The following is a 27,019-nucleotide window of genomic DNA, read 5'->3' as shown; positions in this document are numbered from 1 at the left end:
TCCCGGCCAGCTTTCCAGCGCCCTCGCCCCGCCTCCCCCGTGTCTGCTGGGCGAGGGCTGTGCGGGAGAAATGGCGGAGGGGTGCGGAGCTGGGGACGGGGCGCCCGGCGGCTGCCAGAGGAGGGGCTGTGGTCAGCTCGGTGCGGACGTGCAGGGGGCGGGTCGCGTTCGCTACTCGGGGCGCTGACTCTGGAAAGGGGCCTTTTGGGCCCCGCGTCCTGGGTGCTGCCCCTTCTTCTGGGCCCCCGTTGACGCCAAAGCCACCTGTCTGCGCAGTCCAAAAAAAAAAAAAGAAAGCCAAACCTATTGCCTTGGGATGATTCCGACTCATGGTGACCTGTTAGGACAGAGTAGAACTGCCCCGTGGGGTTTCCAAGGAGCTGCTGGTGAATTCGAACTGCAACCTTTCGGTTAACAGCCGATTTCTTAACCATTGCACCACCAGGGCTCCTGTCTGCCTGGCTCTTTTGGTGCAAATGAGTTGATTCATAGTGACCCTATAGGACAGACTAGAGCTGTCCCATAGGGTTTCTAAGGAGCGGCTGGTGGATTCGAACTGTAGACCTTTTGGTTAGCAGCTTAACTCTTAAACACTGTGCCAGTAGGTCTGCGTGGTAGCCTTTTAGTTCAACCTCTGAGCTCTTAACCACTGTACCACTAGGTCTGCGTGGTAGCCATTTGTTTAGCAGCTGAGCTTGTATCCACTGCGCCAGTAGGTCTGAGTGTTAGGTCTTATGAACTCTGTAGAAGGATAGCTGTGTGTGGGTGGACTAAGAAGACACCTTAATGCATAAATATTTATCGGCCACTTAATAAAATCTGTTCACGTGGGGTTGATTCTGACTCATAGTGATCCTGTAGGACAGAGTAGAACTGCCCCATAGGTTTTCCAAGGCTGTGATCTTTGCAGGAGCAGACTGCCACATGTGCCTCCTGGGTGGTGGTTGGTCAGTTTTTGGGTTCCAGCTGCCCGACCTTGTGCTTAGCTGGCCAGCACTTCGCTGCTGCAGTACCAGGGCTCCCTCCGCCATTTAATATAGCCTTCCATATACATCTTTGCACCCATCTTAGAGGAGTACTGGATGGTGCAGAGGGTTAAAGTGCTGTACAACCAGGCAAAGGTTGAGGTGGTCTTATCCATTATGATGCACCAACAGACACCTCTAAAGATCTGCTTGGGAGAAATCACAGCCTTGAAACCCCTATAGAGCAGCTCTGCTCTGCAGTACATGAGGTTGCCCTGAGTTGGAGTCACTGGAATACAACAACAACAGCAGCCAATTTAGCACAAGCAAATGGGGAGAATGAGGAGTGGGTTCACCTTCATAGGACGGGGCCATGTAACTAAACGGTATGGTGTCATTCCACCCTCCTGGCTTGGGGTCTATTTTCTCAACATGCCAGCCCACTCGGAGTGCATTGAGGTGTGGGAATAGGGGCTCAGAGTAGAGGGGAAAGCTTTCTGAGGGGCCAATTGATAATATTTGAAGTCAGTCTGCTTTAATTTCTGGTTCCAGCCCTTTTCATTTTGGTGCAGAAGTAATGCCATAGAAGATTTCACAGAGCTCCTGAGACTGGAGGTCTGAGGAGCTATGAGAATCTAAGAAGTTCGTTTACCTACTTCATCCTTGATTCTGAAAAGGAAGTGTTGGAAGCTGAATTATAGGAATGTGTGCATTAAACTGTATTTTTCAACCACTGTCAACATATTCTCTTCCTGTTTTGCTGAATGCCCCTCATCTTTCTGTAGGGTGTGGTGCTTCTCCAGGAGGAGGACTCTCCTTTGGTAGGGAGGTGGACATCTCCTGAGGACCCCCGCTGTGTGGGCAGGCTCCCATAGGTAAGTGAGGTGTAGGATCTAGGTATGAAGCACATGGGGAAGGTGAGGGGACACATAATGCTATTATTGAAATAATAGTTCCCACTATCTTCTCTGCATGCTTTCTAAATATAGTTGCCCGTGTACTACTACGACTCCTGCACCTCATGTTTTTGTTCAGGAAAGGAGCTGTGGCCTCTGCTGGGAAATAGCTGACTTCAGAGTTGCGGGGAGGAGTATTCAGACAGGCTGTATGTCTGGGGTGAGTTGGCTGGGGAATCACTGGAGGAGACCCAGACAGGTGGTAGGCATTTAACATGGCCTTGAATATATAAAAGCTAATGTTATAACCCTTGTCATGGGTGTTGGGCCATCTGCTAATCCCTCTGTTTCTTCTTTTTTTCTGCCCTGTTTTTCTGTCTATCAATAGCTCTGTCCCTTTCCTATAGATGTTTGTAGGGAGCCGTTCTCTTGGAACTTAAGAAAGAAGACAGACTATTAACTTGGATCCAAAGTGGGAATGAACATCAGTACCCTGTTGACTGTGGGTGGGGGTTGGCTGTTGGCAGTTGGGTGAGACCAGATCACATCTTGGACCATTGACTTCCAGCTTTCCAGAAACCTCTGCCCTCGCCATTTGTGTACAGGAAATGGGGGTGGGTGAGCCAGGATCATGCCTATGGAGTAATTGGTAGATACTGTGGTGGGAAATGGGGAAGGAAGTGATGCCAAGAGGGTCCAAGGACGTTGGCTGTATTGCATAACCAGTGCTGTAGATTTGGAAAGGCAGATGTTTGTTGGATTGAGAGACCACTCCGTGTGTTCTTGCCCATAGATCTGCCTGTGGATCTGCTGTAGAGCTTGTCTACTTTGGAAGCAAGGAAGGAGGAGAGCCTCGCACCGGATCAGGGCAGGTTGGTGTGAGAATGAGGCCTACTTGGGTAGACCTGTAGGGGAGTGGTGTACACCAGCTTGGGGTCAGAAGGGCTGTGGGTGCTCCTTAGCCTCTCTTGCTCTGATCTCAGCAAGCTTTCCCATGGTCCGTGCTCCTGTTTGATGCAGAGGAAAGAGTGTGCAGGGCCTGGGCAGGGTATTGTTTGGGAGTAGTGAGAGTGTGGAAGGGATAAAATGAGGACGGAGGTTCTCCACTGATCGACTTGTACCACACAGTCTCTGCTCTTTCATGTCTCTCTATGTGACTTTGTACATAGAGCAGTACAGTGGGAAGAGACTCAAAGCCCCGTTTCATTCTTCCAACTCAGGTCCATCTGCAGTGGTAGCTGTGGTGGCCTTGGAGTGGCAGAAGACCATCCGTCTCAGCAGGTCTGCACCCAAGAGCTGTCATCTTCCTCCAGCCTGAATGTGCTTCTGCTCTCTGTCTGTATCATTAACAGAGGCTGTGTGTCACGGACTCAGTGACTGTTCAGCCGACAATTGACTCTGACTGTTGCTTCCAAGGCTCTAGCCTGACCTGGTGAAAGAGTGTTAAGACACTGACCTGAGACACCTTGAGTTCTAAGGCCGATACCGAATAGGGCTACATAACGAGACTTCAGCCATGCCTGAGAATAAGAGTGGAACCCATGCTAAAACTAGGAAAGGGACTGGCGTAATGGCTGAAGCAGAGAGGGAGGCTACTGGAATAGTCAAGGCCAAGGCAGGGTTTGAGACAGATGCAGTAGCAGAGAGGAAGGGAGTGTCTGAGGCTACGTTTGCTACTGAGACGAAGGCAAGAGCCCTGTCAGAGCCTACGGCTCTGGTCAAAGGCGTGGCTAAGGCCATGCCTAGATCCTGGGCCAGGTCAGGGGAGGAGATGAATACAGACTTTGGTCCCAGGGCTGAGGATGAGGCCGCTGTGGTATCTGGTTTTTCTTGTGTGGCTGAGGAGAATACTGCACCTGCAGCCAGACACAAAGATGAGACTGATACTGATGCCTGGTTCTGGGCTGGGGAAGAGGCCAGTATCGGTTCCTGGTTCTGGAACGGGGAAGAGGCTGGTGATCAGACCAAGGCTAAGGACGGAGGTGAAACTGATATTACTGCCTCAATCTTTACTGAGGAGTTGGGAATAGAGGCTGCTACTGGGGCCAGCTGGAAGCCTAGGGTAGGGGAGGAGGATGAAGAGGAGGAGCAGGAAGAGACAGGGGAGGGAGAGGAGAAGGGGGAGGGGGCGGGAGAGAAGGGGGAGGGGGAGGGAGAGGAGAAGGGGGAAGGGGAGGGAGAGGAGAAGGGGGAAGGGGAGGGAGAGGAGAAGGGGGAAGGGGAGGGAGAGGAGAAGGGGGAAGGGGAGGGAGAGGAGAAGGGGGAAGGGGAGGGAGAGGAGAAGGGGGAAGGGGAGGGAGAGGAGAAGGGGGAAGGGGAGGGGGCGGAGAAGGGGGAGGATGGTGACCAGGAGGAGGAGGAAGGGGAGGAGTGGGAGGAGGAGGAAGCGGAGGAGTGGGAGGAGGAGGAAGGGGAGGAGTGGGAGGAGGAGGAAGGGGAGGATTGGGACGAGGAGGAAGGGGAGGATTGGGACGAGGAGGAAGGGGAGGAGTGGGAGGAGGAGGAAGGGGAGGAGTGGGAGGACTATGAGGAGGAGGAGGAGGGGGAAGTCATTATTGGGAAGTGGTTCTGGGATGGAGATAAAACTAGCTTTGACCCTAATCCTAGACCCGTGTACAGGATAGTTAAGCCCCAGGTAACGTGTGAAATTGATGAAAGAAATAGGCCCAAGGACTGGTCTGAGGTAACTATCTGGCCCAATGCCCCTGCTGAAATTCCGGCATCGTTGGCATCTGGATACCAGGTCCCTTCGAGGACAAGGCCTTTTTCATATACTGCCCAGTCCTCGGCTGAGAAAAACACGGGTTCCCTGCCTGCGGCAGAAGCCGGTCTTCGTGAGGGCATTTTCGTATGCCTACAGTCTATAGACGCGTACCCATTTGATTCTGAGACTTGCACTCGGGCCATAGAGAAGATGAGAGGGCAAATCAGGATCAGGGAGCTGAATGGGATTGGGCCATTTCCTTGCTCTTGCAAAATGGAATGCCGCCTGAATTCTGAGAACTTTGAAAAACTTGTTAGCTTACTTAAGTCAAATGCTGATCCTGTCATTCATAAAATAGCTCAAATTGCAATGGGTGTCATCAAGGTTCATCCCCTTGCCCAACAGCTCATTAATGAGATGGGTGTGCTGACTGTTATTGAAAGCTTGCTCCATTTTCAATTCCCAGACATGACAAGAAAGGCTGAAATTACTCTGAATCCCATTTCTGCAGAGGAAAGACAACGCAGGAGTATATTACATGTTGTGCATATGTGTAAGGAAACCGTGTCTTTTCCCTTGAGTTCACCTGGTCAGCAATCTGGATTAAAGGAATTAGGGCAGCTGAGTGCTGACCCTGACCATCACGTCATTGTTGCCGCTTACCTTCCAGAGCTTTCCCGTATGCTATGCCTGGGAAATCATAAAACCAGAAATCTGGTTTTGAAAGTACTTTTGAATATGTCTGAAAATCCCCTTGGAGCAACCAACATGATGACTGTTCAGGTATTGTCAGCATTAAGATTCACCTGTCACCCTAGAGAGGCAAAAGCCCATCTTATTACTGTCGTGGCCATATTTGTTAATATAAAGGAGCATATCAGAAGGGGATCGGTTGTAGTTGTTAATCGCGTGATGTATAATGAATTCAAGGTCATCTTCCGTGAAGTTAAAATGATTATTGAAAAATTGTAAAATGAGCCAGAAATAAAAGAGAGAACTTAGAACAATCTCCAAACTTTAATAGGCCATATGTTCCCAAAGAGCCTTGTGGTTATCACCATGTGCACATTATAAATTGCATCTTTAACGTGATGTTAGTTGTGACAGCCTCTGGGTTTGAGCTAGATCATATTTGGATATCAAATGAATATTACCCCTTGAGCGGAAAATACCTGTTGATCTTTATCCTGTCTAGTTTGGGAGATGTGTAGCATTTTTCCTAAGGAGATCGTGAACCAACATTGGAAGTAAGCTAGCTTGTTCATTAGTATCTACATAGATCCATTTGTGGCTTCACGTGGCAAAAAACGAAAAGCAAAACCAAACAAAGCAAAAGAAAAAAAATCCTTGAGTTTATAGTCTAGTTGTCGAAATAAGGCATATACACACAAATATAAGCGCCAGTACCAACAGCGTATATATGCTTGTAGCCAAATGTGCCATCTTGATCCTTAAAGGAAGCAGGGATTGCTACAGTGTAGACTGTTTAATGTAAAAGGAATAACTATTTTCCCTATTCCACCTGCATGACACAACTCATTCTACAACGTATAAATGGACCTGAGTCTCAGTCAAAATGTCATGTTAGTTTATTTAATTTTTTATCTTGGTACCACATTTGGAGTTCTCATATTGTCAGGCTATTTGGTTTGTGTCAGTGTCATTTCTTACAAAAAGAAATGAGGGAGGTTTACAGGGGAAATGTTTCCCGAGTGCCTACTCTATGTCGGGAACTCTTGGCACCATATTTTACAGGTTTTTTTTTTTTCTCTCACGATGATCCTGTTGGATAGACTACTAGTATTTCTTTTTATCGTAAGTCATTAATCTGGGTACTCTCCAATGAGAATCCGAGGGGTTTAATTTTTTCCTACATCGCCACAGCTGGCAAGTGGCATAGCTGTTTTGTCTGATACTGAAACCCACTCTCACCACACTGCCTTACAGTCCCCCTTCACTTTTCGCATGGTGGTCTTCAAGGCTCAGGGATTATTTGGTTTTAATGGCTCAATTCTGCTGTGGATGATGTCCCTGCTGGGCTTGCAATTCTTAACATTTAAATTTCTCCAAATCTGGCCATGTCAGTTAGGCTTTTGGCTCCACCTGGCTGGAGGTCAATAGAAAAGTCTAGGATGAATAGATGGGTTTGGCCCAGCAGTGTCTGCGACAGTCGACCCAGAACGGCAGCTGTCTCAACCCACAAGATAGTGATTTCTGGAAATCTGTAAGGTCCAGAAAGTATTCCCAGGAGTTTGGCCTGTGGCTGAGTTCTGTAAGTCTTATGGCAGGAAGTACAACCCATGGTCTGAGCTAAAGAGAAAGATTCTGTGTGTGAAAGTATCGGGTTATACGCTTTAAGACTTTTACACAGTTAAATGAAATCATGCTCTCAGTACTGTTTGTAACATGCTTTTTCCCTAGCAGTATGTTGTGAAAATCTTTCCATGCAATAAATGTAGTTATACAGCATATTTTTGAATCATGTAATATTTTGGTATGTAGTCTCCCGATTTTCTTCGCATATTTTCTAATATACATATGTACACATTTATTCTTTTGCAAAAATGGGAGAGTGGTATTCTGCAACTTGCCTTTTCCTCGTCATTATTTTCCTAATTCATTATTGTAGAGATTTGTCACATGCTTTTTATTAATAGCTTCATTGAGGTATAACTGACAGACACCAAACTGCACGTATTTGGTAAGTTTAGACATACGTATTCATGCATGTCACCATCACCACAATCAAGATAGTCACCATATCTGTCTCCCCCCAACAGCTACTTCCTGCCCCTTGGTAATCCCTCCCTCCCAACCCTCCCTTTATTTCTTCTCCCCCCACCCCCGCCACCATTGATCTTTGTATCCACATAGTTTTCATTTTCTGTGATTTCGTACCAATGGATTCATACAGCGTGTACTCTTTTTCTTTTTTGTGGGGAGGGGGTGTGTCTGGCTTCTTGCACTCAGCATAATTATTAGACATTCATCCATGTTGTATGTGTTAATAGTTCATTGCTTCAAATTGCCAAGTAGTATTCCATTCCGTGGTTATACCACATTTTGTTTATTCTCCTGTCGAAGGACATTTGGGTTGTTTCCAGCTTTTGGAGATTATTAATAGAGGTACTGTAAACGTTGGTAGATATATGCTTTTATTTCTCTTGGGTGAATGCCAAGGAGTGGAATGGCTGGCTCATGTAGTAGGTATATATTTCACTTTTACATTTTCCTAAGTGGCTGTGCCGTGTTACATTACCACAAGCTGTGTGTGAGGGTTCCCATTCCTCTCCATCCCTGCTAACACCTGATGTGGTCAGTCTTTTTTCATTTTAGCCATATGGCGTTGTGGTTGTAATTTGCATTGCTCTAGTGACTAATTTTTTTGAGTGACTAATGATGTTGAACATCTTTTCACATGCATGTTTGCTATTCATATATTTCCAGTGAAGAATATGTGCAAATCTTTTTGCCCATATTTTAAAAAGTGGTTTTTTAAATACCTTCCTTTTATTGTACTTTAGATGAAGGTTTACAGAACAAACTATTTTCTCATTAAACAGTATACATGTTGTTTTATGACATTGGTTTACAATCCCATGACATGTTACCACTCTCCCTTCTTGACCTTGGGTTCCATTTTATCAGCTTTCCTGTCCCCTTCTGCCTTCTAGTCCTTTCCACTGGGCTGCTGTGCCCCTTTAGCCTCATTTTGTCTTATGGGCCTGTCTAATCTTTGGCCGAAGGTGAACCTCAGGAGTGACTTCATTACTGAGCTAAAAGGTTGTCCAGGGGCCATACTCTTGGGGTTTTCTTATTGTTGATTTTTAAGTTTTTTTTAAAAATATATTCTGGATACAAGTCCCTTATCAGATACATATTTTGTGGATTTTTTTCCCAGTGTGTGGGTTGTTTTTTAATTCTTTTTAAAGTGTCTCTCGAAAAGAAGTCCCCCCCACCCCCCACTGGTTGGAACAATGCTGTATTCATATAGAGAAGAGACAGAGCAAGGCTGGTTTTGATAGTGGGCATTAGTTCCCCATGGCCGATAGGGGTCACTCCCCAAATCCGATGCAGGGCTTATGGTCTGTGTGCACCTTTCTCATGCTGCTGTTGAGAGACATCATTCCTTTCATTCCAGGGACAGATAAATGGAGTTGATCAAGTGTCATATGACACACACATATGTATTCATTAGGCCCATGTTGTTGTTAGGTGCTGTCAAGTTGGCTCTGACTCATAGTGACCCTGTGTATAATGGAACAAAATGCTGTCCAGTCCTGTGTCATCCTCACAATTATTGCTATGCTTGAGTCTGTTGTTGCAGCCACTGTCGATCTATCTCATTGAAGGTCTCCCTCTTTTTTGGTGACCCTCTACTTTATCAACCATGATCTTCTCCAACAATTGGTCCCTCCCGATAATATGTCTAAAGTAAGTGAGATGAAGTCTCACCATCCTCACTTTTAGGGAGCATTCTGGCTGTACTTACTGCAAAATGGATTTGTTCATTCTTGTGGTGGTCCATGGTATATTCAATATCCTTCACCAACATCACAATTCAAATGCCTCAATTCTTCTTTCATCTTCCTTTTTCATTGTCTGGCATTTGCATACATATGAGGAGATTGAAAATATCGTGGTTTGGGAGTGAATTGCTGGGCTGAGGGCTGTGGGGACCGGTCTCAGGGAACATCCAATTCAACTGGCGTAACACAGATTATAAAGAAAATGCTCTACATTCTGCTTTGGTGAGTAGCTTCTGGGGTCTTAAAAGCCAGTGAGCGGGCCATCCAAGATACTCCACTGGTCTCACCCCTTCGAGAGCAGGGGAGAGTGAAGAAAACCAAAGACATAAGGGAAAGATTAGTCCAAAGGACTAATGGACTGCAACTACCACGGCCTCTACCAGACTGAGTCCAGTACAACTAGATGGTGACTGGCTACCACCACTGACTACTCTGACAGGAATCACAACAGAGGGCCCCAGACAGAGCTGGAGAAAAATGTGGAACAAAATTCTAACTCACAGAAAAGACTAGACTTACTGGCCTGACAGAGACTGGAGAAACCCCAAGAGTATGGCCCATGGATACCCATTTAGCTCAGTAATGAAGCCACTCCTGAGGTTCACCCTTCAGCCAAAGATTAGACAGGCCCATAAAGCAATACAAGACTAAATGGCACACCAGTCCAGGGGCAAGTACCAGAAGGCCAGGAGGGCATAGGAAAGCTGGTAATAGGGAATCCAAGATCGAGGAGGGAGAGAGTTGACATGTCATGGGGTTGTTAACCAATGTCAGAAAACAATATGTGTACTAACTGTTTAATGAGCAGTTTGTTCTGTAAACCTTCATCTGAAGTAGAATGAAATAAAAGTGTTGAAAAGCAACAAAATAAAATATCATGGCTTGGGTCAGGCACACCTGAGACATCACAGTGACTCCCTACGGAGCATAGTTCTACTCTGACATACACGGGGTCACTATGAGTTGGAATGGACTCAACAGCATCAACAGCAACCGGTTTGTTTGTCTGTTTTTGGTCCTCTGTTGCCTTCCCTGTCCTACCTCATTGGCCTTCCAGGCTTGGAACTGAGATAGTGAGGAGAGGTGAAGGGCAGGAAAGGGCAGAAGTGACGGGTACTGTGGTGCTATGGTTTTGGAGTTCTCTGGGCTTCATATAGAAGAGCAGATGTTTTTAATTTTGATGAAGAAAATCTTTTACCAGTTGTGCTTTGCTGTTGTATATAAAACATTTTGGCCAAACCCAGTTCACAAAGATTTTCAGCTATACTTCTAAAAGTTTTATAGTTTTAGGTTTGACATTTAGGTGTATGACCCATTTTGAGTTAATTTTTGTATATGCTGTGAGTTACGAATCGAAGCTCATTATTGGCATAGCAATATTCAATTGTTCAAGCACCATTTGCTTAAGACTCTTCTTTCTCCACTGGGCTGCCTTTGAACTTTTGTCAAAAATCAGTTGTCCATATATGTAGGGTCTATTTCTGGGACCTTTATTATGTTCCATTGACCTGCTTGTCTATCTCGATGCCAGTGCCCCACTGTCTTCATTGCTGTGCCTTCATAATAAGTCTTGAAGCCAGACTGTGAGTCTTCTAACTTTCTTCTTTTTCAAAGTTATTTTGGCTATTTCACATCTTCTTTGCCATGTGCAGTCTAGAATCAGCTTGCCAATTTCTACAAAGACACCTGCGGGGGTTTTGATTGGGATAGATTTCAGTCACTACATTGATTTGGGGAGAACTGGCATCTTAACAATATTGAGATTCCTGATCCATGAACAAAATACATCTCCTCGTATTTTTTAGGCCTTCTTTAATTTCTGTCAGGAAAATTTGGAGTTTTCATGCAACATGCTTTCTAACAGCTGCAAAAAAGTCTTATATGGCTATACCACATTGAATCGGTCCCTTGGTGATGGAGTGTTTACAGGTGTTTTTTTCCTGTAAGACTTGATGCTGCAGCGAGCATCCTTGTTTCTATCTTCACACCTGTTTGAATACTTCTGTACGGTAAATTCCTTGAAGTGGAACTGCTTTGTCAAAGGTTGTGAATGGCAATGCCCTGTAGCCAACGACCGCCAGGAACATGCCTGTATTTGTGCAAGTTTATTACTCGTTGCAGTGAGGGAGAGGAAGGGAACTATGGGTGCCTCACTAAGAAGTTGTTATACCTAAATAATCTTAGAAATAATTATAGGACTGGGCTTGTGTTAGGTGATGTGGAGCAGGGCTTAAGGACGTGGCCCTTGCTCTGGACTGCATGGGGCAGTTTATTTTTTTTTCAGTATTCAGACATGATTATTTTTTTGTCTTGATCCATCGCAGTCACAGAGTGTCCTTGTCTGATGATGGTGTTCTATGGAATTGTTTGTATTCAACAAGAGACCACCCTAGGACCTAGCTGTGAGGGCTAAGCTAGCCTCTGGATGTCAAGAATGTTTTTCTTCTCTCACGGGTGTTTACAAATTCTGATATGTACTGCGAAACCGACCTTCAAAATGTATTTCCACTATTTCTTAAAAATTAAAAAAAACTTTTATTGTGCTTTAAGTGAAAGTTTACAAATCAAGTCAGGCTCATAAAAATTTACATACATCTTGCTATATACTCCTAGTTGCTCTCCCCCTAATGAGACAGCACACTCCTTCTGTCCACTCTGATTTCCGTGTCCATTCAGCCAGCTTCTCTCCCCCTCTGCCTTCTCATCTCCCCTCTGGACAGGAGCTGCGCACAGTGTGTCTCATGTGTCTACTTGAGCCAAGAAGCTCACTCCTCACCAGTATCATTTTCTATCCCATAGTCCAGTCTAATCCCTGTCTGAAGAGTTGGCTTTGGGAATGTTTTCAGTCTTGGGCTAACAGAAGGCCTGGCAACCATGACCTCTGGGGTCCTTCTAGTCGCAGTCAGACCATTAAGTCGTCTTTTTATGAGCATCTGAGGTCTGCACCCCACTGCTCTCCTGCTCCTTTAGGGGTTCTCTGTTGTGTTCCCTGTCAGGGCAGTCATCAGTTGTAACCGGGCACCATCTAGATTTTCTGGTCTCAGGCTGATGTAGTCTCTGGTTTATGTGGCCCTTTCTGTCTTTTGGGCTCATAATTACCTTGTGTCTTTGGTGTTCTTCATTCTCCTTTGCTCCAGGTGGGTTGAGACCAATTGATGCATCTTAGATGGCCACTTGGTAGCGTTTAAGACCCCAGACACCACTCTCCGAAGATGGATGCAGAATGTTTTGTGAATAGATTTTATTATGCCAGTTGACCTAGATGTCTCCTGAAACCATGGTCCCCAAACCCCCTCCCCTGCTACGCTGGCCTTCAAAGTGTTCAATTTATTCAGGAAACTTCCTTGCTTTTGGTTTAGTCCAGTTGTGCTGACCTCTCCTGTATTATGTGTTATCTTTGCCTTCACCTAAATTATTTCTTGTCTACTGTCTAAATAGTGAACACCCCTCTCCCTCCCTCCCTCCCTCCCCACTCTCATAACCACCAAAGAATATTTTCTTCTCTGTTTAAACTATTTCTTGAGTTCTTATAACAGTGGTCTTATACAATATTTGTCCTTTTGCAAATGACTGATTTCACTCAGGATAATGCCTTCCAGATTCCTCCATTTTATGAAATGTTTTGTGGATTCATCACTGTTCTTTATCGATGCATAGTATTCCATTGTGTGAATATACCATAATTTATTTATCCATTCGCCCATTGATGGGCATCTTGGTTTTTGCTATTGTGAACACTGCTGCATTGAACATGGGTGTGCATATATCTGTTCATGTAAAGGCTCTTACTTACCTAGGAAATATTCCAAGAAGTGGGATTGCAAGATGGTATGGTAGTTCTATTTCTAGTTTTTTAAGGAAGCGCCGGAACAATTTCCAAAGTAGTTGTACCATTTTAAATTTCCACCAGCAGTGTATAAGTGTTCAAGTCTCTCCACAACCTCTCCAACATTTATTATTTTGTGATTTTTGGATTAATGCCAGCCTTGTTGGAGTGAGACGGAATCTCATTGTAGTTTTAATTTGCATTTCTCTAATGGCAGATGATCGTATTTCTTCATGTACCTGTCAGCTACCTGAATGTCTTCTATAGTGGAGTGCTTGTTCATATCCATTGCCCATTTTTTTATTGGGTTATTTGTCTTTTTGTTGTTGAGTTTTTGCAGTATCATGTAGATATTAGAGATCAGATGCTGATAGGAAATGTCATAGCTAAAAACCTCTTCCCAGTCTGCAGGTAATCTTTTTACTCTTTTGGTGAAGTCTTTGGATGAGCATAGGTGTTTGATTTTTAGGAGCTCACACTTATCTAGTTTTTGTTCTGCATTCTTAATAATGTTTTGTATACTGTTTATGCCACATATTAGGGTTCCCAGCATTGTCCGTATTTTTTCTTCCATGATCTTTATCGTTTTAGATTTTATATTTAGGTCTTTGATCCATTTTGAGTTAGTTTTTGTGCATGGCGTGATGTATGGGTCTTGTTTCATTTTTTTGCAGATGGATATGCAGTTATGCCAGCACCATTTGTTAAAGAGACTGTCTTTTCTCCATTTAGCTGACTTTGGGCCTTTGTCAAATATCAGCTGCTCATATGTGGATGGATTTATGTCTGGATTCTTAATTCTGTTCCATTGGTGTATGTATCTGCTGTTGTACCAGTACCAGACTGTTTTGACTACTGTGGTGGTATAATAGGTTCTAAAATCAGGTAGAGTGAGGCCTCCCACTTTGTTCATCTTCTTCAGTAATGCTTTACTTATCCAGGGCCTCTTTCCCTTCCATGTAAAGTTGGTGATTCGTTTGTCCATCTCATTAAAAAATGTAACTGGAATTTGGATAGAGATTGCACTGTATCTGTAGATCACTTTGGGTAGAATAGACATTTTCACAATGTTGAGTCTTGCTATCCATGAGCAAGGTATGTTTTTCCACTTATGTAGGTCTCTTTTGGTTTCTTGCAGTAGTGTCATGTAGTTTTCTTTGTATAGGTCTTTTACATCTCTGGTAAGATTTATTCCTAAGTATTTTATCTTCTTGGGGGCTACTGTAAATAGTATTGATTTGGTGATTTCCTCTTCGATGTTCTTTTTGTTGGTGTAGAGGAATCCAACTGATTATTGTATGTTTATCTTGTATTCTGATACTCTGCTAAACTCTTATTAGTTTCAGTATTTTTCTTGAGGATTCTTTAGGGTTTTCTGTGTATAAGATCATGTCATCTGCAAGTAGAGATACCTTTACTTCTTCCTTATCAATCTGGATGCCATTTATTTCTTTATCTAGCCTAATTGCTCTGGCTAGGACCTCCAGCGAAATGTCAAATAAGAGTGGTAATAAAGGGCATCGTTGTCTGGTTCCTGTTCTCAAGGGGAATGCTTTCAGACTCTGTCCATTTAGGATGATGTTGGCTGTTGGCTTTGTATAAATGCCCTTTATTATGCTGGGGAATTTTCCTTCTATTCCTATTTTGCTGAGAGTTTTTATCATGAATATGTGTTGGACTTTGTCAAATGCCTTTTCTGCATCAATTGGTAAAATCATGTGATTCTTGTCTTTTGTTTTATTTATGTGATGGATTACATTAATTGTTTTTCTAATGTTGAACCATCCCTGCATACCTGATATGAATCCCACTAGGCCATGGTGAATTATTTTTTTGATATGTTGTTGAATTCTCTTGGTTAGAATTTGTTGTAGATTTTTGTTCATGAGGGCTATAGGTCTGTAATTTTCTTTTTTTGTGTGGTGTCTTTACCTAGTTTTGGTATCAGGGTTATGCTGGCTTCACAGAATGAGTTTGGGAGTATTCCGTCCTTTTCTGTACTCTGAAATACCTTTAGCAGTAGTGGTGTTAACTGTTCTCTGAAAGTTTGGTAGAACTCTGCAGTGAAGTCATCCGGGGCACGGCTTTTTTGTTTCGTTGGGAGTTTTTAAATTACCTTTATCAAAAGGTAATTATTCTTTATTGTTTATTCTTTTTGTATGTGTGCATTTATTGATATAAATTGACCTCTGAGCACAGCTTTATCTCTGTCCCAAAGGTTCTGTTAGGAAGTGTTTTCAATCTCTTCCTTTGTCATGGGTTTATTTAGTTGTTCTAACTCTGTTTGTGTTAGTTTAGGTAGGTAGTGTGTTTCTAGAAATTCATCCATTTCTTCTAGGTTTTCAAATTTATTAGAGAACATTTTTTCATAGTAATCTGATATGATCCTTTTAATTTCAGTTGGGTCTTTTGTGATATTGCCCATCTCATTTCTTATTTGGGTTATTTGCTTCCTCTCCAGTTTTTCTTTTGTCAGCTTGGCCATTGGTTTATCAGTTTTGTTAATTTTTTCAAAGAACCAGCTTTTGGTCTTGTTAACTCTTTGAGTTGTTTTTCTGTTCTCTGTTTCATTTAATTCTGCTCTAATTTTTATTATTTGCTTTTTTCTCATGCCTGAGGGTTTCTTTTCTTGCCCTCTTTCTATTTGTTCAAGTTGTAGGGATAACTCTTTGATTTTGGCCCTTTCTTCTTTTTGTACGTGTGCATTTATTGATATAAATTGACCTCTGAGCACTGCTTTCGCTGTGTCCCAAAGGTTGTGATAGGAAGTGTTTTCATTCTCATTGGATTCTATCAATTTGTTTGTTCCTTCCTTAATGTATTCTGTAAGCCAGTCATTTTTGAGTAGGGTATTGTTCAGTTTCCAAGTGTTTGATTTCTTTTTTGTACTTTTTCTGTTATTGGGTTTTACTTTTATAACCTTATGGTCAGAAAAGATGCTTTGTAATATTTCAATGTTTTTGATTCTGTTAAGGCTTGCTTTATGACCTAGTATGTTGAGAGTGGTCCATGTGCACTGGAAAAGAACATATACTTGGCTGCTGTTGGGTGGAGTGTTCTGTATATGCCTGTGACGTCATGTTGGTTGATTGTGGCATTTAGATCTTCCGTGTCTTTATTGAGCTTCTTTCTGGATGTTCTGTCCTTCACTGAAAGTGGTGTGTTGAAGTCTCCTACTATTATTTTGGACCTGTCTGTCTCACTTTTCAATGCTGTTAGATTTTGTTTTATGTATCTTGCAGCCCTGTCGTTGGGTGCATAAATATTTAATAAGGTAATATGCTCCTGATATATTGTCTCTTTAATCATTATATAGCGTCCTTCCTTATCCTTTATGGTGGATTTAACTTTAATTCTATTTTGTCAGAAATTAGAATAGCCACTCTCACTCTTTTTTGATTGTTGTTTACTTGATGTATTTTTTCCATCCTTTCAGTTTTAGTTTGTTTGTGTCTTCAGTCTGAGATGTGTGTCTTGTAGGCAGTATATAGATGAATTGTGTTTTTTATCCATTCTGCCACTGTCTGTCTCTGTATTGGTGCATTTAGTCAATTTATATTCAGCGTAATTATGGATAGGTATGAGTTTAATCCTGTCATTTTGATGTCCTTTTTTGTGTGTTGTTGACAGTTTCTTTTTCCCACTTAATTTTATGCGCTGAGGAGTTATCTTTACATATTGTCTTTTTCTCTTATTCATTGTTGTTGATTTTGTTCCTGCCGAATCTTTTTTTTTCTTGTATTTTATATTGAGGAATAGGATTGTTAGTCTCCTTTGTGGTTACCTTAATATTTACCCTTATTTTTCTTAGTTTAAACCTGACTTTTATTTCTTTATATCACCTTGACTTCCTCTCCATATGAAAGATCTATGACCACATTTTTTAGTCCCTCTTTATTGTTTTAATGTGGTCATCTTTTATGTAATTACATCACTGTTTCCCTGATTTGAGCATTTTATCTTGATTTATTTTTGTGATATCCCTATCTGGATTTACATTTGGTTCCTCCGTCTTACATTCTAGTCATGGGTTGATATCTGATAGCATTGATTTTCTAACCAGAGAACTCCCTTTAGTATTTACTGTAGTTTTAGTTTGGTTTTTACAAATTCTCTAAACTCCTTTTTATTTGGAAATGTCCTAATTTTGCCTTCATATTTGAGAGACAGTTTTGCTGGATATATGATTCTTCCCCGGCAATTTTTTTCCTTCAGTGCTTTATATAAGTCATCCCATTGCCTTCTTGCCTGCAGGGTTTCTGCCGAGTAGTCCAAGCTTATTCTTATTGACTCTCCTTTGTAGGTGACTTTTCATTTATCCCTAGCTGCTCTTAAAATTCTCTATCTTTGGTTTTGGCAAGTTTGATTATTATATGTCTCAGTGACTTTCTTTTGAGATCTAGCTTATGTGGAGTTCGATGAGCATCTTGGATAGATATCTTCTCATCTTTCATTATATCAGGGAAGTTTTCTGCCAACAAATCTTCAACAATTCTCTCTGTATTTTCTGTTATCCCTCACTGTTCTGGTACTCCAATCACTTGTAGGTTATTTCTCTTGATAGAGCCCCACATGATTCTTAGGGTTTCTTCATTTTTTTTTAATTCTTTTATCTGATTTTTCTTCAAATGTGTTGGTGCCAAGTGCTTTATCTTCAATTTCACCAGTTCTGCCTTCCACTTCTTCAAATCTACTCCTGTGTCTTTCCAATGAGTTGTCTAATTCTGTACTTTTATTGTTAATCTTTTGGCTTTCTGATTGCTGTCTCTCTACGGATTCTTGCAGCTTTTTAAATTCTTCATTGTGTTCTTGAATGACCTTTTTAATTTCTTCAACTGCTTTGTCTGTGTGTTCCTTGAATTGTTCTACATTTTGCCTGATCTCCTTCCTAATCTTGTTCATGATGTCTTGAAGAGTTCTGTGTATTAAGTTTTTGTATTATGCATCCAGTAATTTCAGGAAGGCACCTTCATACAGAAGAACCCTTGATTCTTTGTTTTGAGAGCTTGTTGAAACGATCATGGTCTGCTTCCTTACGTGATTTGATATTGACTGTTGTCCCTGAGCCATCTATAAGTTATCATATTAGTTTATTTTATGTTTGCTTACTGTATCCTAGCTTCTTGCTTTTTGTTTTGATATGCCCAAATAGGCTGCTTGGATGAGCCAGCTTGATTATTTTCACGTTCGACGCTCTAACGTCCTATCACCAGGTGACTAGAACTGTTATCATGTGTATGAGCCTCGGAGTCCATTCACTTGTATGGATTCAGCTCAGGTGTCCAGGTAGTTGGTAATCAAGTGTATGATACAGGCTCTGTCCTACAGTCTTAGAGGGGCAGGGGTGATTGGTGTAGGTACCAGTATCTGGTTGCAGCAGGCGGTCATGCTTTGAACAAGGTAGGGGGCTTACAACCATCCCTCGAGTGTCTGTGAGGAAAGCACATCCCTGTTCCCTAGAGCGCACAGGTGGGTGGTTTCTGCAGCTGGACTTTGGGCCTCCAGTGCTTTTGGTTGTAAGGACTGGGAGGTACCATTTATCCTTGGACCCCTGTCATGGGTGGCTATGTGAAGTGGGTGGAGCCACCAGTCCTTAGGCTGCTGATGTGGGTAGGAGAAGACCCTGTTTAATAGGCAAAGTGGTGTCAAACATCAAACATCCACCTCTCCACTGCACAGCTGAAAGAGTTGCAATCTGCCAACAAGGGCCTATTCTCCTGAAATGAGCCCACACATGTCCATGCAGGGGTGAAAGGTATTCAAAGTCTGTGGACTGTTTGTGTTTGGACAGGTTCCGCTTTCGTCTTGAGCTCCCCAGCTTAGTGGAGCTGGAGATTATCTTTTCTCACAATTTCAAATGTATTCCTTCTTTCAGGCTGGGAGAATGGCTCAGGGCATGCAGCAGGAGCTACCTCAGGCCCAGGGAAATCGACAGCCACTGAAGCCGGCTTGGGGGGGCTGGGGTCACAGTAATATAAACCTAAGTATTTAGCTTTTGCTGAGAGTGGCATTCTTCTCTCGTTCCGGAGGTGCAAGTAGGCTGTGTGGCTCGCTGTCTCTCCCTGAGGAAACCATATTCAGAACCCTACTAACAGTGCTGCCGGTAGCTCCAGGTTATGGTGCCTGAGGGTTCCTAGCGATTTATGTCCAGCAACTCCTTGCTGCTTCTGAACCGTCTCTCCCTCCCCTGCCACTTAGTCCGTTTTCTAACTTTGCCTCTGATGTTCAGGGCTCCTAGCTTGTCGTATATATAATCGTTTCACTTGTTTTTTGGTCTTTGTTGTAAGAGGGGTCACCGGAAGTCTGACTACTCCGCCATCTTGGGCCCGCCTACTCCCACCATTCTTAACCCATGAGCATGAATGTGTATTTCCTCATATGTGCCAACACCGGGTATAAATAATTTTTATCTTTGCTACTGTGATTGGCAGAAACATCATCTCTGGTTGATTGTAATATTTTAAAGGGTATGTGGTATTCCATATTATGGATGTGAGAACTGAATCACACCTCTATATTCCTTTAGGTTAATTCTAAGAATGTGAGGATGGAACGCATCACCTGGTGGGGAGAGGAGAGAGGAGTAGTATATATGCATGTGTGTGTATGACTTTGCCTATTTTTCTTATGCCCCCTTTGTGAATCAAATCCACTTTTTCAGACACCAACAATGAGGATAATAATCAACATAAATCAAAATCCCCACTTTTCAGTTCACTTCTCTGCCACTTATGTTCAAACACCAGCTGCCTATGCAGCACTTCTCTCTTTGTCCCTAACTACCCCGAGCTAGGTTAGAGCTAACAAGTTAAGGACACAGTCCTCCAAACTGCTGAGTGGGCCCAAGGCTTCAGATGCCAGTTGCAAACTTGGGAGTCCCCATGACATCCACACTTCTGACCTGTTTGCTACAAATTTGGGGGTTCCTTCTACCCCCTCAGCATACCAAACACAAGCTCGGTAGTCCCTAGGCCCCCCCTTGATTTCTAACCTGCCGGCTCCCATAATGCCCAGAGTTTGATAGTCCACTAGAACGACTCACAGAACTCATGGAAAGCACTATACTTATGATCTCAGCTTTATAATAAAGGATACAAAGCAGGATCAGCACAAAGAAGTGACACATAGGGTAAGGCCTGGGAAGGTTTCCAACATAGGGTTTCCGTATCCCAAAGAGGGCATGTCACCGAGAGCAGATGTTTTTCACCAACAGGAATTTGGTGGAGATTTAGTGTCCAGAGCTTCTATTGGTAGTTTCCTTATGTAATGCAAACACCATCCCCTCTCCCCTGAGGTTGGTTGATATCAGGAGGTGATCATGAGGTGAGTTTCTTGGATCATGTTATCATGAAGTGATGATCACGAGGTGGGGCTTTTCTAGCCTAGCCAGCCCCAGCCCTGAATCTCCTCTCTGGCATAACCTTCCAGGTCTTGAGTCCTTATTGAGGACACTTTAACCATTAGGGGAATTTCAAGGTTTTAGGGGTTATCAGGAACCAAAGATCCCTGGTGGCCCAGTGGCTAAAGCGCTGTACTGCTAACCGAAAAGTCAGTGATTTGAAGCCACCAGTCTGCAGGAGAAAGATGGAAGTCTGCTTTTGCAAAGATTTACAGCCTTGGAAACCCTGTGGAGTTGCTATGAGTCAATCAACTAGACATCAGCGTGTTTGTTTTTTTCCAGGAACTGAGGGCAAAGACTAGATCCTTTGGGTAAGGTTAAATTCTATGCCCACACTCCCTTATTGCTGCCCTTCCTATGTGATCTCCAACTTAAGGCCCTTGCAAGTATTACCAAACTAACAACCAGAAAAGTTGTACCACTTTATATTTTGTGAACTAGATTTGAAAAAAGAAGAATGAGAAGTTTATCTTTGCTGACAGTGTATTACAGAGTTCAGGATGTGAATGCTGTTAGGGACCAACACTCGAACAACAACCACAGTGAGTAGACTAGCAATCGAACAAATAGGGGCTTATTAGTGAGACAAGTGCATGCTTTGCATTGAGTTGACCTGCTTTTCAGATACAGTTTTTTGAAGATTATACAAAATATTTCAAGTTCTTCAGATTAAAGAGATTGGTCACTGTTCCAAAAAATAGGCTCCAGAGCAGCATCATAATCACGAGTCGATAAAAGTCTTCAGTCAAGCAACATGCAAATTTTGCTTTGAGAAGTCTTAAGGCCCTCTTAGCTTATCTCTAGAGACCTACTCTCAGCTGGATGTTGTTCTGTCCTCTGTCAATAGGTTTTCTGAAAGTGCTCTGGCCACCTCTCTCCTAGAGGTTCCATGCGTTTCGTAATAGTCACTGCTAAGGTCCTGAAGGAGAGGACAATTCCAGAAACCTGCAAAATGGGACAGCCACTTGTGTATGTTGAATGCCTCATTTAGCAAACTAAACTTAGCGATTCTTGGGTTGGAGCACCCAAAATAACCACACCAAATCCAAACTTACTGCTGTCGAGTGGCTTCCAACTCATAGAAACCCTGTATACAACAGAACGAAACATTGCCTGGTCCTGCGCCATCCTCACAGTCGTTGTTATGCTTGAGCCCATTGTTGCAGCCACTGTGTCAATCCATCTCCTTGAGGGTCTTCCTCTTTTTCACTGACCCTCTCCCTTACCAAGCATGATGTCCTTCTCCAGGGACTGGTCCCTCCTAATAACACGTCCAAAGTACAGGAGACAAAGTCTCTCCATCCTCACTTCTGAGGAGCACTCTGGCTGTTCATTTTCCAAGACAATTTGGTTTGTTCTTCTGGCTGCCCAGGGTATATTCAGCGTTCTTTGCCAAAAGCATAATTCAAAGGCATCCATTCTTATTATGAATAGGAGGCATTAATCTTTTATCAGAACCATCTGTATTCTACAAAATGTGACAGTGTGTCATGAGATTGATTGTACTCCTCAAAAACATCAAAATGTAAGTGCACATGAACACTATACAATAGTTCCCATAGGAAGCCATACCCTTAAGCTGTAATCAATCAAAACAGTTCTTTTTATTGTGCTTTTGCTGAAGGTTTATAGAGCAAATTAATTTCTCATTAAACAATTAATACACATATTATTTTGTGACATTGATTGCCAACCCCACAACATGGCAACACTCTCCCCTTCTTGACCTTGGTTTCCTCATTACCAGCTGTCCTGTTCCCTCCTGCCTTCTCTTCCTTGCCCCTGGGCTGGTGTGCCCATTAAGTCTCATTTTGTTTTATGGGCCTGTCTAATCTTTGGCTCAAGGGTAAGCCTCATGAGTGACTTCAGTACTGTTTTAAAAGGGTGTCGGGGGCCATACTCTTGGTGTTTCTCCAGTCTCTGTCAGACCAATAAGTCTGTTTTTTGTAAGTTAGAATTTTGTTCTACATTTTTGTCCAGCTCTGTCTGGGACCCTCTGTTGTGATCCCTGTCAGAGCAGTTGGTGGTGGTAGCCAGACATCATCTAGTTGTGCTGGACTTACTCAGGTGGAGGCTGTGGTAGTTGTGGTCCATTAGTCTTTTGGACTAATCTTTCCCTTGTGTCTTTTGTTTTCTTCATTCTCCTTTGCTCCAGATGGGGTGAGACCAGTGGAGTATCACAGGCTTTTAAGACCCCAGACGCTACTCACCAGTGTAGGATTTAGAACATTTTATTTATAAATTATGTTATGCCAATTGAGCTAGATGTTCCCCGACACCATGGTCTCCAGCTCTTGGTCCAGTAATTTGGTCCCTCAGAGAGTTTGGATGTGTCTATGGAGCTTCCATGACCTTGCCTTGGTCAAGTTGTGCTGGCTTCCCCAGTATTGTGTAATGTCTTACCCTTCACCCAAAACCAGTTTCTGAGTCACAGAAGGACACCAGGGTCATTACTTTATAGCCATAGCTTATATACTAGATATTTCTGCTCTCTAGATCACTGCTTCTCAGCCTTTACCATGTCATGGCACGCATAGAAAATGATAATGCCTGTACTGGGGTAAACAGACAAGTCTGCTGCCCATTGAAGGCAGCTGCTCAGGGCCTGTAGCTGCCTCAGTCCCCACGGCAACCACTCTGATCACTGCTGGAAGCAGCATCTCTGGCACACCTGTAACCCATTCCTAGCATACCAGTTGGAGGCTCTACTCCAGGCCAGTGGTTTCCCATTTGTGTTCCCTAGGATTCCTTGGAAATGCTGTTTATGGCACTGCAGAAGTTCAGGAGGAGGCTCAATGTATTGGATCTGTGTGCTCCATCCACCTTCAATGAAAGCAGTGTAGTTTGGGGGTTTTGTGCAAGGGTGTGTTTGGAAAAAGATTTTCCTAGTTAAAAATTGTGTGACCACTTCTCTAGATAACCATCTATCCGTTTTTCAAAGGAACCTGATGTCTAATGGCTAAACTGCCTTTCTGCATATTGCTAACACTGACAATATCAGTGTCTACTGACTTTTTTCAGTTGAAGGAGATTCATTCATGTCACCCAAAAGATTCAGCCTTCACATAATTTATTGAAGGCTCTAGATAGAACTTCCCAGTATATAGCCTGAGAATTGACATAAATTCTACTTTGGAAGAAGTAGGTCACCCACAGGGCAGGCTAAAGTAAACAGTAGTTTTGAATACAAGGCTCAACTTTATTATTTGCTGTGATTTTAATGCCAGGGTTCCGACTCCCTTGCTTTTATTTTCTTTCTTCCAAAACCAGAACCCTGCACACATACACACACATATTTTTGCAAATGTTTCTTATTTCTAGAAGTAGAATTTCTAGGTCTCAAGTTGGTGAAGGTGTAGAAAAGTGATTCTCAACCTGGTTGCATTAAAACCACCTGGAAATCTTTTAGAAAATACTAATACCCAGTCCTCTACTCCCAGACAGCTGATTTAATTGGTCTAGAGAGCAACTTGGACCTTGATATATTTTTCGAAACTCCCTAGGTAATCCTAATGAGCAGTCAAATTTGAAAACTACTGTTCTAGAGAATCAGGAAATCTCATATACTATTGGAGGTAGGAGAATAACTTCATATAAACCCTTTTAATGGTTATTTTCCAATGTCTATTAAAATATAAATGTCAATACCTTTGAATTAGAAATGTATTTTTAGTTATTTATGCTTAGAAAATCCATAAAAGTGGGCATATATATATATATGTATGTATGTTAAGTGCAATAGTGTTTGTAAATATAAAAAATTTTAAATATCCCAAATGTGCATGAATAATTTCCAGTATTTCCATAACATGGGATATTATGCATTAGTTAGAAATAGAGACCCGTATGTACTAAAGCATGATCTCCTTTTTGAAAAATAATGGTTTGTATGTAGATAGGAAAACTGAAATGATGTCATGGATTGAATTGTGTCCTCCCAAAATATGTGTCAAATTGGCCAGGCCATGATTCCCAGTATTGTGTGGTTGTCCTCCATTTTGTGATCTGCTGTAATTATTCTCTACTTTGTGATGTATTGTAAATCCTAATCTGTATATGTTACTGAGGCAGGATCAGTGTGGGTTGTATCTTGAGTCACAGCCTTACAAGAGGGTGTGACTGAAGTCACACCCTTATTCAAGTCACACCCTTGATGGAGTCACACTTTTTATCTTACAAGAAATAAAAGGAGAGAGAAGGGAGCAGAGAGGAGAGGGACCTCACTACCACCAAGAAAGAAAAGCTGGGAGCGGAGTGCGCCCTTTGGACTCAGATCTTGGAAGCGGATTTTTCCCTGGGAGCCTCCGGATGGGAATGCAGTCCAACCCACACCAACACCTTGATTGCAACCTTGTGAAACCTTGAGCAGAGAATACAGCCATGCCTTGCCAGTGTTCTGACCTAAGAACTGTGAGTTAAAAATGGGTGTGGCTTTCAGTTACTAAGTTTGTGGTTACACACCAAGAGAAAATTAATACACTTTAGGTAAAATCCATATTCAATATATATATATATATATACAATGTGTGTATGTGTGTGTGCAAGCACGCATACCCATGTATAGATAGAAATGGGAGGAAACACACTACCCTGGTAGCAGTTTTTACCACCTTATGGTGGGATTGCTCTTGTTAGGTACCTTCGAGTCAGTTCTAACTCAAAGCGACCTTATGTACAACGGAACAAAACATTGCCCAGTCCTGTGCCATCCTCACAGTCATTGTATGTTTGAGCCTATTGTTGCAGCCACTGTGTCAGCCCATCTCATTGAGGGTCTTCATCTTTTTCACTGACCCTCTGCCTTACCAAGCATGATGTCCTTCTCCAGTTACTGGTCCCTCCTGGTAATGTGTCCAAAGAATGTGAGACAAAGTGTCACCATCTTCACTCCTAAGGAGCATTCTGGCTCTACTTCTTCCAAGACAAGTTTGTTTGTACTTTTGCCAGTCCACGGTATATTCAATATTCTTCACCAACACCATCATTCAAAGGCGTCAATTCCTCTTCGGTCTTCCATATTCATTGTCCAGCTTTCGCATGCATATGATGCGATCGAAAATACCATGGCTTGGGTCAGGCACACCTTAGACCTCAAAGTGACATCTTTGCTTTTCAACACTTTAAAGAGGTCTTTTGCAGCAGATTTGCCCAATGCAATGCGTCATTGGATTTCGTGACTGCTGCTTCCATGAGTGTTGATTGTGTATCCAAGTAAAATGAAATCCTTGACAACTTCAATCTTTTTTTCTGTTTATCATGATGTTGCTTATTGGCCAAGTTGTGAGAATTTTTGTTTTCTTTATGTTGAGGTGTAATCCATACTGAAAGCTCTAGTGTTTGATCTTTATCAGTAGGTGCTTCAAGTCCTCTTCACTTTCAGAAAGCAAGGTTGTGTCATCTGCATATTGCAGGTTGTTAATGATTCTTCCTCCAATTCTGATGCCATGTTTTTCTTCATGTAGTCCAGCTTCTTGGATTATTTGCTCAGCATACAAACTGAATAAGTATGGTGAAAGAATATAACCCTGACACACACCTTTCCTGATTTTAAACCACACAGTATCCCCTCGTGCTGTTCAACTGACTACCACTTGTTCAATGTACAGGTTCCTCATGAGCATAATTAAATGTTCTGGAATTTCCATTCTTCACAATGTTATCCGTAATTTGTTATGATCCACACAGTTGAATGCCTTAGCATAGTCAATAAAACACAGGTAAACATTTTTCTGGTATTCTCTGTTTTCAGCCAGGATCCATCTCATATCAGCAATAATGTCCCTCATTCCACATCCTCTTCTGAATCCAGCTTGAACTTCTGGCAGTTCCCTGTCGACATATCGATGCAACCGTGTTTGAATGATCTTCAGCAAAATTTTACTTGCGTGTGATATTAATGTATTTTTAATAATTTTCACATTCTTTCGGATCACCTTTCTTTGGAATGGGCCCAAATATGGATCTTTTCCTGTCGGTTGGCCAGGTAGCTGTTTTCTAAATTTCTTGTCATTGATGAGTGATCCCTTCCAGCATTGCATCCATTTGTTGAAACATCTCAATTGATATTCAGCCAATTCCTGGAGCGCTGTTTTTCGCCAATGCCTTAAGTTCAGCTTGGACTTCTTCCTTCAGTACCATTGGTTTCTGATCACATGCTACCTCCTGAAATGGTTGAATGTCGACTAGTTCTTTTTGGTATAATGACTCTGTGTATTCCTTCCATCTTCTTTTGATGCTTCCTGCGTCGTTCAGTATCTTGCCCATAGAATCCTTCAATATTGCAATTCAAGGCTTGAATTTTTTCCTCCATCCTTTCCGCTTCAAAAATTCTGAGCGTGTTCATCCCTTGCGGTTTTCTAACTCCAAGTCTTTGCACACTTCATTATGATACTTTACTTTTTCTTCTCCAGCCACTGTTCATTCTTTGACTTCATCATTTCTTCCATTCAGTGAGATTAAAGGTTATGAATACATTCATACGGACATTTGAATGCATTTTCTACATTTTCTAAATGGATGATGGATTACTTGTTCGTCAGCGATAAAGCCCATTTGAGCTCTATTCATGTCAAAGATGTTTTATTTCAGACTTTTAAAAAGGTATAGTAAGTACTATAATAGGCAAACATGTACACACAACCAAGGTTATAAAGTAAAACATTACAGATAGAGTGGATCCCCCTGTGTAACTTCTCTGATT

The 27,019-nt window shown here is 42.4% G+C and overlaps 1 protein-coding gene across 1 annotated transcript; it reads left to right on the top strand.

Annotated features, from left to right (window-relative positions):
* The first annotated feature begins 3,431 nt into the window (after nucleotides 1-3,431).
* On the top strand, nucleotides 3,432-7,025 carry LOC126068704 (protein BHLHb9-like). The gene is made up of 2 exons (XM_049871443.1): nucleotides 3,432-3,843; nucleotides 4,441-7,025. The coding sequence occupies exons 1-2, from the start codon at nucleotides 3,432-3,434 to the stop codon at nucleotides 5,535-5,537; spliced, it is 1,509 nt and encodes a 502-aa protein (XP_049727400.1). The 3' UTR covers nucleotides 5,538-7,025.
* Nucleotides 7,026-27,019: the final 19,994 nt, after the last annotated feature.

Source organism: Elephas maximus, chromosome X (genome assembly GCF_024166365.1).
Source record: "Elephas maximus indicus isolate mEleMax1 chromosome X, mEleMax1 primary haplotype, whole genome shotgun sequence".
Classification (NCBI taxonomy): Eukaryota; Metazoa; Chordata; class Mammalia; order Proboscidea; family Elephantidae; genus Elephas; species Elephas maximus.
Note: the sequence above shows the minus strand (reverse complement) of the source record. Positions and strands in the feature narration are given on the sequence as shown.